Here is an 11828-nt window from a genome sequence, read left to right as displayed (position 1 = left end):
AAGATTAAAGACCTAGGAGACCTCAAATGCTTCCTTGGTTTGGAAATATCTCGAAATCACAATGGCATTACAATGAACTAGAGGAAGTATGTTTTAGAAATCCTCTCTGATATAAGGCTACTTGGGTGCAAACCTTCAAGTACTCCTATGGCACAAGGCACTCACTTACATCAAGACATTAGTGGAGATTGTCCTTACCCTCATGCTTAAAGAAGATTAGTTGGTAGACTTATTTACTTGACAAATACTAGGTCTGATCTTGCATTTTCTATTCACCAACTGGCTCAATTCATGGCTAAGCCTAGCAATTTACATAAGCATACAACCATCAAGATACTAAGATATATAAAAAATTCTCATGCTTTAGGCCTTTTTTCCCTACTGGTAATAAAGTCCAACTGCATGCCTATAGTGGTAGTGATTGGTCCTCTTGTCTAGACACAAAGAAGTCAATTTCTGGATATTGTATTTATCTTGGCAAATCCTTGATCTCTTGGAATTCCAAGAAGCAGAAAACGGTTCCCAGAAGTAGTTGTGAAGCTGAATACATGGCTATGGCCTTGACCTCTTGTGAGATCACTTGGCTCACTCATCTTCTAGAAGATCTTCAACATTCTTACTCTAAAATTACATTGTTATTTTGTGATAATCAGTCTGTTCTTCATATTGCCTCTAACCCTGTGTTTCATGAGAGAACTAAACACATGGAAATTGATTGCCACATAATTAGAGAGCAATATGTTGTTGGCAAGATCAAACTAATGTCTGTTCCTACACATTTGCATTTTGCATATGCTCTAACTAAGGCTTTAGGACCAAAGGATTACTTGTCTATCCACTCCAAGCTTGGGCTACTAAATATCTGCACCCCAGCTTGTAGGGGGGTATTAAGCAATGAGCAGAATCCTAACCAAGAAAGCAAGGACAAGTCTAAGGATAAGGATAAGGCTACCCTAATTGAGGGAATAAATGTCAGGCAGCAAGGCCAGATCAGTTCTGGGCAGGATGCATTACTTGACAATTCTAAGTCAAATACTTTCAGCAACAACAACTTGTGCAGTTACAAAGAACCCTTTACTCATTCTCGATTTGCTTATATTTAATCACATGTGCTATTGTATTTAATCACATGTATTTTTTACCTTTTGTTAGTTAGATTAGTTAAGTTGTTATTCTGTTTAGATTAGAGGAGTATAAAACTCTCTGGATTCATTGGTTTCAAGTATTGTATTCATTTATTATTCATTCAATAATATTCATAGTCAACTCAAGTTCTTTTATCATAACTTCCATCCTTTCTCATTCATTTCACTTCATCATTTTTCTGTTGCAAGAATCATTCTGGATTCTTGTTCTTTTCTTTATCAAAGATCTCTTTTTCTTATAATTAGTATTAGACTAATGATATATAAAAACAATGATTAATAAAATAAAGTATTACTTTGTAATGTATATATATTACTTCTTTTTTTGTAAGATGATTTATAAGAGAATATATTATTTTTCTAAATATTTAGAGTCAATGTGCTCCAGCATAATTAGAAAAGGGCGTCTAATCTAAGAAAAATCACAAAATTATACCGCCCAGGAAATATTAGAATGAGGTAAAATTTAAGAAAGGAGTTTGAAAGGTTGTGGAGTTGCTATTATTGAACTAAAACGTTGGTGTAGAAGGAATTATTGTGTTGTCCAATTAATATAGGTTTAACACATCTAGGTTTAATATATATACATATAAGTTTAATAGAAGAGTGTAATGTGTATAAACCAACAGTGTAAAGATTTATACATAGTTAATGTATCATTTATCCTTCATTTAATTAGATTACTATTTTTGAAAAGTCAATAATGATTAAAAATAAATAATAAATGATAGAATAACAATATAAAAAAATATTTATATGATTAGTATATATATTTTTTCTCTTATGTGAGTAGCACCTAATTAATTGCATGTATACTTGTTAGACTACTAGTATAGAATAATTGGTACTTGGTGTAGTAGCTTGATTAGAAAACATGCTTGTTTTTCTGAACAATGATCACATATCCCAATAAATTTATATCTCTATATCTTAAATAAATTATATTCCATCAATTAATATAAAAAATAATTTACTATTTCTACTATTTTTTTAATTAGTTGACACATGTTAAGTGTTGTTTGTGTGTATGTATCTAAATTTGTTCTAGTTCGTGGAAACTTCATAGTTCCAACTTACAAAGACATTGACTATTGCATTCTAAGGCATTGCTATGTCATCTTTCTCAACCTCTTTTGGATGTACTTTAAAATTGTACTACGCGTCTATAGTACTTTGATTTTTTTTGAGGTAGTTTTGGGATATGTATATTAATAAAAAATAAATATGATTTAGAAATAAAATATATTTATTGTAAGAGACTCACAAACTAGTTCACCTCATCATACACTTTGTCTCTTCAATTATTAAACTTGTAGGAATTCATGTAACAAAGCTATGCTTTTAGTTTATTTATTAGAGCTTGATTTGCTTACTTTTTTTATATAAGCAAATTGTATTAAATTACCACGGGGATGCTAACTCAATACAAAAGAAAAATCAAAACTTAATATGTATAAAACCTAAATAAATACAAATTTTTGGATCATTACACCAATTTACAAAGATCAATAATTTTGGGTAGCAACAACAGTAGAGTTTCATAAGAGAAATATTATGGGGTAAATGACTTCAAGTATATTTATGTATGATGCATGATGAATATTTAGAGCATCTTTTCCTTTATTATCCTTTTGTCTCTAATGTGTGGAAATAGTTCTATTTTTGGCTTCAAATTCATATTATTATACCTTATTCGATAGTGGAATCGCTCAAGACTCATGATTCCCTTTGTAAAGTTGGTAAAGAGAAATCTTTGCGGAGAATGTTGTGATTTATTATTATTTAGTATATTTGAAAGTTGAGAAATGGTATCATTTTTAAGGGGGAGAATATTAGTTTTATTCAGATTATTGATTCGATTCAGATTAGATCTTGGTTGTGGGTTTCAAAAAATATGAGATCTAGTTTGTACACTTTTGTCAAATGATGTATTGATCCTTATACTTGTATAGATCTTCTTTGAAAGTTGTAATTGGGTTGACCCCTTGTGTCCTTTTCTATTACATTCAGTTATAAAAAATGTAATTTATGGGGCTTCCCAAAAAGCTTGGTTTGCTTACTAATTGTTCAACTACTCTACTCTTGGGCTAGCATTGTTGATATCCAACAATCATGGCTCATAGCTTGGTAAATGGGCAAACTTAAAGTACTTATAAGTGTTGGGCTTCGTTTTACTCAAAACATAATCAATAACATTGGCTAACTTGGTTTATCCAACGCTCCTCCAACTACATTTTCTCATATGATGTGTCTTAGCTAAGCAATTGCGACCAAATACTTCAACCAATATTAGTTCATAACAACTATTTCATCTTTTTTTTATAAGATTCTTGTTAGGTTTTACTTTTGGTCATTTTTACATGAAAATATTCAATATTTTATGTATACTAATTGCTTTTATTACCATAATACTTTTATATTAAGAGAAAATTATTAATTAATGGAGTGAGAAGAGAAAATAAACCGATCTCATTAATAAAAGAAATTGTTGGAAAACTATATCTAATTGTTGACTAATTTATTAATACTAACAAATTAACTTGTTATATAAAAAGGAAGTATTATTGAATCATTTGCCTATCATCATGAATCATGATCATGGAATGATTAGTCCAAAAAATTTCGATGCTTAGCACTTTATCATGTATTCTTTGTAAGAGCATTTAATTAACTCTTTCAGATCATTTATTATTGAGGAGAGATTTAGTTACTCTTTACTCCTATCCTAACCATCAATTCTAAAGATATTTAATGATTTAGATTTACTCATTAATTCAAAGCATTGGATTTCCCTAAAATTAATGACTAAGATGTAAAGTAAGTTTAAAAACTTATTCTTGGAGTAAGTAGATTTTACTTCCCATTATTATATATAACATACTTGTTTGTTCATTGGAAATGAAAATCCTTCTGTCATGTGACATATATTTTATAGAATTGGTTAAATTAAAGAGTAAATACACACTTTAGTTTTTAAAAAATTTGTGTGTTCCAATTTGATCAAAAAAATTAAATTAATATTCAACAATCATGAATGTAAGTCAAAATAGTTCATATCAATTGTAATAAAATATGCTAAAAATGATTAATTTAACCCATATCTAATATATTTGGAGACTATATTGAATTTTTAATTTTTTAGGGATGTATACATGACAATTTTAAGAGACTAAAATAAGTATTTACTATAAATTAAAAAGATTGCTAGTTTGTTGAGTGCTTTAAAATCTCATATTTTATATCACAAATTTACAATCTTAGAAAATCATTTTATATTATGAGATATATTACTAGTAAGTCAATCATTAATAAATAAATCGTCAATTTCCTAAACATATTCTTTCCTTATGATTTATGAGAATTTGTAGGAGGTGGAATATACATTTTTTTGGAAACCTTTGGCAATAATAATTCTAATCTATATTTTTAGCTTTTGTGAAGAAGATCTTTGTTCCTGACTTTGACACGGTTTTGATGAAAACACTAACATCACCAAAAAGAAAGAAGAAAAAGAAGAATACTTATGAAGATAATGAAAATTCAAACTTCAAGATATTCAAGACTTTTAGCCTAAGTCTAAATAGATACTTCTATCATATACTCTTGAATATAAAATAGTAGTATTGCTTAAAATATTTTCAAAGAAAATTGAAACACTTCAAGTTTAAATAAAACAAATTTCAAAATACTATGTAACAAGTTACTGAAATCTGAGTAATATGTTACATGAGTGAGAAACCAGTTATCCAACAAAAACTGAACTGAGTAATCCATTATTGAACTTTGGGTAACAGATTACTCAAGCTTCAACGTTCTTGAGTAACCGATTACTCTAAGTGAATTTTAAATTCGCTGTTGGACAAAACATTTGGCTAACCGATTACTCAATGTTGTAACCGATTACTCAGAGTTGTTGCATGAGATTTTCAAATTCAAAGTGAATGTGTTTCAACCCAAAAAACATGGTTTCATTCCAATCAATTTCTACCTTTTCAAATATGCATTTTGGCTGGTTGGAAAGCCTATATAAAGGCACTGAAACTCATAATCATAACACACAACTTTCATACAACTCTCACACAATTCTTAAAAATTCTCTCACTATTTTTCTGCACTTTTGCACTCACTTCTTAAACTTTCAAAAGAGATTTTTTCTGAGATATTTGAAGTAATTGTTTCAAAGTTTTATAAGCCTATTGAGCAATATTACTTAGTATACAAGAGAGTCACTGGATTGCAAGTGATATTACATTTCATACTTGTAAAGACAATCCAAGCCACTGTTGTAATTCTTCATTCATGGTAAACACTTTCTTTCACGAGGTGTGATAAGAAAGGGAATAAAGTTACTTGGAAAGGTGTTTTCCAATGTGATAAGTATTAGTGGGTGTGTAATGTACATAGAAGTATCGGGGTGAAATATTGTAATTACAACTCATAATATTTAGTGGAAAATCTCTTATGTTACAAGAGTACTCGACGTAGCCTTCGGTGGACAAGAAGGTGAACAAGTATAAAATTCTGGTGTACTCTCTTCACTCTTTATCTCTTCAATTATTTACTTGTTATTTTCTGCAAACTATTTCCGCTGCTCTTAACTCTTAATATTGCAGAAAAAATGGTCATAATTTTTAAGTCGACTAATTCACCTCTCTTTTAGTTGCAATCTCAGTCTTACGGATTTTACCCTAAGGATATTGTAAGTCTTGAAAAGCTATATTTTTAGAGTTTAAAATCTATGCATTATTGATCTAAAGTTTTTTATACTGTTAGTATGTTGTTTATCATTAATTTATATTACTTTTGTTTGAGAGTCAATAATAATTAATATATGAATAATAGATAATTTGCTGATAGTATAAAAAAACTTACATACATTATCAGTGTACACCTATTAAATCCTATTTCTTATGTCTTTCAATTTGCTAAAAAACTTTCACATCACTTGAGGTTTATCATTGATAAAGTGGAAGTAACGGTGTTTGTCATTGATGATGATTCCTAACAACTAATAATACACAACAAGAAAGATTAGGAAGTTGGGTCTAGTGTCATAATAATTTGACAAAATGAATAGAACTTTTCCTTCATATATCTTAATCATTACAAATGCACTACACATGCAAATTTCTTAATCCATTTACTTAACCTTAGTCTTGAATAATTTATTCCAATATTAAACAATGAATTAATTTAAAAATAATAATAATGACCCTTAGATAAGATATATGGACAAAATTGGAGATAATGAAGCTGAGATGATCTCATACATATTAAGCATATTGAGTCATCATGAAAGTGACATGCTACCACATGCACATATGCATGGTGTGGCCTATTTTGAGAATTGAGAAATCAAACAAGATTCCTTTAACTTGCACCTAAATTTGATAATATTATTATTTGAATAATTTAAATTAAACAATTACTAATATGTTACTCTAGTCGTGTAAGATCATATTAACTCCTAATATGACTAAAATGTCTAAAATTTGATTTTTAGGAGCGATATTTATTGGGAGAAACAACCACATACTCTAAAAGGAATTGATTCATTATCCAAAAAATGAAAGAATACCCTTGATACTACCACAAAAAATTAAATTTAACAATTTCACTTATAATAAATCAAACTATCTTTATATATATTTCTTAGCTTTCATATTTTTATTTCTAAATGCATCTCAAAATCTCATCTAAAAAAATCTTAAAATTGTCACGATGTTATTGTAAAATAGAATATGAATATAACATCTACACATTAACAATATAAAGATTTATCAATAATTAGTATATCATATATTATTTATTTGTATTTCTTTTAATTACGAGTCAATAACAATTGAAAGTGAACAATAAATGATACAATAATAATTAAAAAATTCTTACATCCTGTATAGATTCATCTTTTTCTCTGATAAAATATTATGCAACCCCTAGGATTACATGCATTTGCTTTGTTGGGTTGTCTATGCTTTGATTTGATATATATATGGATAATGGATTAACGGCATATTTGTAGGAATGACGTAATGAAAGCCCTTTCTTTCATCATATTATTAACCTCCAAGTTGAATGAGGGGGACTGAAAAGTGAAAACGACTTCCACAACTAACCCCATGCCATGTCCAATTAATAAACTCTAAATAATCCATCAAATACATATTTTTTATGGTTTATTTTTGTATTTTTATTAGCTTTAAATATATTTTTGGTCCATAGAATTTTTTCCGCATTTTACTAGTTATATATTTGAAAATTTTGATTCTAGTGAATGTTCATGATATTTTAACACAATAATTAATGATATCAATAGTTAATATGATATGTGTCACATATAGGTATTAATTATGTTAGCATTAAAAACTAAAATCAAATTGCTAGAATATATAAAGTTTAAAAATTTAGAACCAAAATAAAAATTAGAGAAACTAAGATCAATTAACTTTAAAGGGATATACATATAGAGTGAATCTGGGGGTTCACTGAATGAAAAAAAGGTAAGGAAAAATGTGGTCCAAGAATATAATAATATACAGGCTTCAGAGAATACAGATAAGGGAATATACAAATCGCAATTTTTAGGAAACCAAGAAACCAAAAGGAGATAGATGAAAGCAACACCACACCAGAAGCTTCAAGATCCACCCATCTTCTTACCCGTATTGAAACAATATATTTATTACCCTTTTAATTTAACTCAATGTATTGGCTTGTTATTAGTAGTGAGTAGTATTTTAAATGAGTTTAAAATTTGTGCACTCATTGTGTAAAGTTTTTTATATTGTTAGTACATCATCCACCATCAATTTGTATTATTTTTGTTTGAGAGATAATGATAGTTAATAAATCATTGGTGGATGATTGACTGATAGTGTAAAAGACATTTACACTTTCAATGTATACATATTAAATCAATTTTAAATTATAATTGAGGTTGGGAATTGTGATAATATTGTTGTGGATACTTTAATTTCAAAAGTTAACTTCAAACACCAATTAGTACAAATTGTAATTTTGTCATAGCTTAGTTCTGGTGGGGTCAATATAAATTATGATGAATAAAACTATTTTTATAGAGAAATAAGTGACTTATGTGTTGTTAATAGATTTGACATCGACTAAATCATAGATTTGGTTTTCTAGATATGTAACTTCAACTTCTTTATCTTTGTGAACCTCAAATCTTATTAAAAAATTACTAATCGAGAATCATAAGTGGTTTAATAATTAAGATAAATGGTTTAAAGAATGAAGTGAATGAGATTCTGGATTTGAGTTTTTGTAAAATAAAAAAGAAATTATAATGTAGTTTTATGGTTAGGGAGAATGAACAGAGGGAAGAAGATTACGAGAGTTCGAGTTTCGTATGCAATAACTACCAACCCTGGATAAACACTCCTTATACTCCATTTAATACATTAATCAAATCATTATCACATCCTCCTCACGTGCATCTTTATTCTATAGCAAAATGTACAATTCCAAATACCCTCATAGAGAACGCAGAATCAGATTTACATAAAACAATAGAAGAGCAAGTATAAGTATACAAAAACGAAACTAAAAAAAGAGAGTAAAATATAAATAAACTTTAAATATAAACCAGACCATGGTACTTAACGGCGTTAACTAGAGAAAACGTTTGAATCAAACACTAACAGTGCATTGCTGGACCAATTGATACTTAACGGCGTTATTCCCTTCGGAAATTCCATTACTTTGGACACCAAAGTTGATATAAGCAGGGCAGCGTATATAAATATGGTAACGTCCTGAAATGAATGTACCAACTTTCCAACGAACTCTACCGTCAATATTAACGACAACAAGGACGTTACCGTTACTTTGGTCTTGACTAAGCCCAACAAAATTGTAAGGAGCAACAGGGACGTTAGTTCCGTAAACAAACGGCGACCAAACGTCAACCTCTTTGTGGCCTTGGTAGGACGGAGGGATGGCGGTCCGGAGGGTAATTTGCTGGCTCCGGTAGACAACGTAGGTGTCGAGGCGGTCGTAGTATACGCCAATTTTATTGTTAGGGTTTCGGGAGGAGAGTGTGACTTGGAAATTCGAGGTGAGGAAGTTCGGTATGGTAGCGTTGAATGCGTAAACTGTGACGTCTTGGAGAATGAAAGTTGGTTTTGTGGGACGTAGGATGGCCCAAACTATGAGGATAGTGAGGAGAAAGATGAATAAGAATATTACTATTCCCCAGAATATGCGCCGGAATATTTTCTTCTTCTCGTCCTTGTGGTGGTTACACTCCTTTACCGACATCGTGGCGCGATGGAGGTAGTGGTGGTGGTGATGATGGTAGTAATAGTATTTTTTGGTTGAAGAGTGATGGTTTGTGTGTCTTGAAAGAATGGAGTTTAAGAATGGAAGTGAGAAAGTAAAAGTGGGAAATATGAACACTGGTTTGTGTTGTGTCACTTGTGTGTTTTATTTATTGATCACTTTAAAATTTATAAATTGTTAAAGTTGTTGCTTGTTGGAAAAGATATGATAAGATGAAAAAAATTCTTATATTACTTTCAAGAAATTGTTAATCTATACTACTTATAAAGGGAAAACCCAAAATAATTATTCACCATGATATAATTTGTGATTCTCCCTATTTTGCCCTCACTAATTTCTAATTTTTACAAACAAAATTATATATAACCTAATGTTTCTCTCCACCTAATATATGCTCATATTATTTGGTTAATTATTTTTTATTCTTACATTATGACTATCAGTCTTTAATATAGAACGTTACACCAATCAAATAAATTCAACTGCAGATTACAAATATTTAACACAAAATATTATGTTTGATATTTATGACATACAAACTATACATTATAAATGATAGGAAAACAGGTTGACAGACACGATAGTGGCTGTCAACACACTAGTGATGATAAGACAAAAACAATAATAAATGAATATTTAATTTTTTTAGTTGATATGATGTATTTTTATTGCTATGAGACAACGTATAAGATAAGATTTAGTATAATGATTCTATAATGATACGATCATGTTACATAACTTAGTGGAATATAATATTATATCCGTAGAATACAAACGGTGGAGGCTAATTATTTGTATGTAATCAGTTGATCTCCTATCCCAATAGAATCTTATTGCTAGTGTCGAGTTAAGCACATATTAATATATAAATAAAAGAATTTTTTTAAAAATATAATATAATATTTTGATGGATTTGGGATTCGAAATATAACATTATTCAAGACATGTTATCCATAATCAACTAGGAGTGATCATTTGGTTGTGGAGATGAATATTTAAACAAGTCATTTGGTTAATCATTATCTCAAATTCGTTAAGTAGGGAATAATTAAGGATGGCAAAAAAATCCGTACTTGTAGGTAAAATTCGTACGGGTACGGGTATGAGTCACAAACGAGTACACGCGAGTATTATAAACGAGTTTTTAAAAATACATATAGTACATACGGGCGGGTACGAGTATTATAGTATACGTACCTGCATGTACCCGTTATTTATATGATTAATATATTATATTTAATTAAAATAAAAATACATTATTCTAATATTTATTACACTGTATATTTTTTCCTTTACTTTGTTTACATATTTTAATGAGTTTGGTGGTGAAACACTCTACAAATATTATTACATGTGTAGAAACACATATGTTTTACAAAGAAAATATATACTTTTTGTTAAAGAAATGAGAACAAAAAATCACACAAATAGAAAACACTAATAAATTTAGCATTTTTGCCAAATATTCAATCAAAATGTACAAAAATAATTAAGTTTCATCTTATTTGAAACACAATAGAAGTAAAAATCTAAAAATTTATTTATAATAGAGGAAACCCGTGGGTATCCATTGTAGTCGAGAGTACCCAGAAATATCCGCGAATACACGCACACGGGTACACGTACGGGTACGAGCAGGTATGAGTATTACTCTTCTATTTTAAAATGGGTAGCGGGTAGCTACTACCCGTGTCTGCCCGTGCCCGTTGTCATCCCTAAAAATAATGTACATGTCCCAGTTGGATTAAATGTATCTGATGATATAAGAATTTTATATACCACATATTTTATTGTTCATTTTTAATCATTATTAATTTTTTAGTTAAAAATAATATAAATGAATAATAAATAATATAGATTAATACATAAATATTACACTATTTTAATAATGACATTCATTTCATTAACTTTTATGATTGTTACGTCAACAAAAGGTAGCGTTATATTCCTAAATTAATCATAAATCATAATTACAAAGAGACATATAGGAGTAGATGTGAGCATTTTAAGTCAAGGTTTAATTTTGTTGCATATAATACTTTGTTTCAATTATTAAACATTACTAGTAATTTGATAACATGTCAATACAAAACATTACTAATATAAAGATTTATAACACTTACTATATTAATCACTATTCATTTAGATTATTTTAAAAAAAATTAATAATAATTAAATATATATATATATATTATAGTTACAGTATATAAACTCATACATTATAAGTATAAAGATTTTTCCTCATAAATAATTGAGTATACTACATATAATTAAGTGTAACGACTGGCATAGATAAGATGATATGGATGAAAGATTTCTAAATAAAAAAAGGGAAAGTACATGGAAACTTTTTATATTTTATGTTTTTACAAGTAATTACCA

General features: G+C 28.8%; 1 protein-coding gene across 1 annotated transcript; it reads right to left on the bottom strand.

The window, feature by feature from the left end:
- Positions 8570 to 9599, bottom strand: LOC109355939 (NDR1/HIN1-like protein 12). Its single transcript, XM_019599230.1, has one exon. It carries the CDS (start codon positions 9423 to 9425, stop codon positions 8796 to 8798), a length of 630 nt encoding a protein of 209 aa, XP_019454775.1. The 5' UTR covers positions 9426 to 9599; the 3' UTR covers positions 8570 to 8795.

This window comes from Lupinus angustifolius, chromosome LG09, assembly GCF_001865875.1.
Source record: "Lupinus angustifolius cultivar Tanjil chromosome LG09, LupAngTanjil_v1.0, whole genome shotgun sequence".
Lineage (NCBI taxonomy): Eukaryota > Viridiplantae > Streptophyta > Magnoliopsida > Fabales > Fabaceae > Lupinus > Lupinus angustifolius.
The sequence above is the reverse complement of the archived record's forward strand: the minus strand, read 5'-3'. Positions and strand labels throughout refer to the sequence as shown.

Excerpts from the sequence above, each read along its gene's own strand:
- LOC109355939 (XM_019599230.1), bottom strand. The coding sequence starts at position 9,425 with ATGTCGGTAAAGGAGTGTAACCACCACAAGGACGAGAAGAAGAAAATA.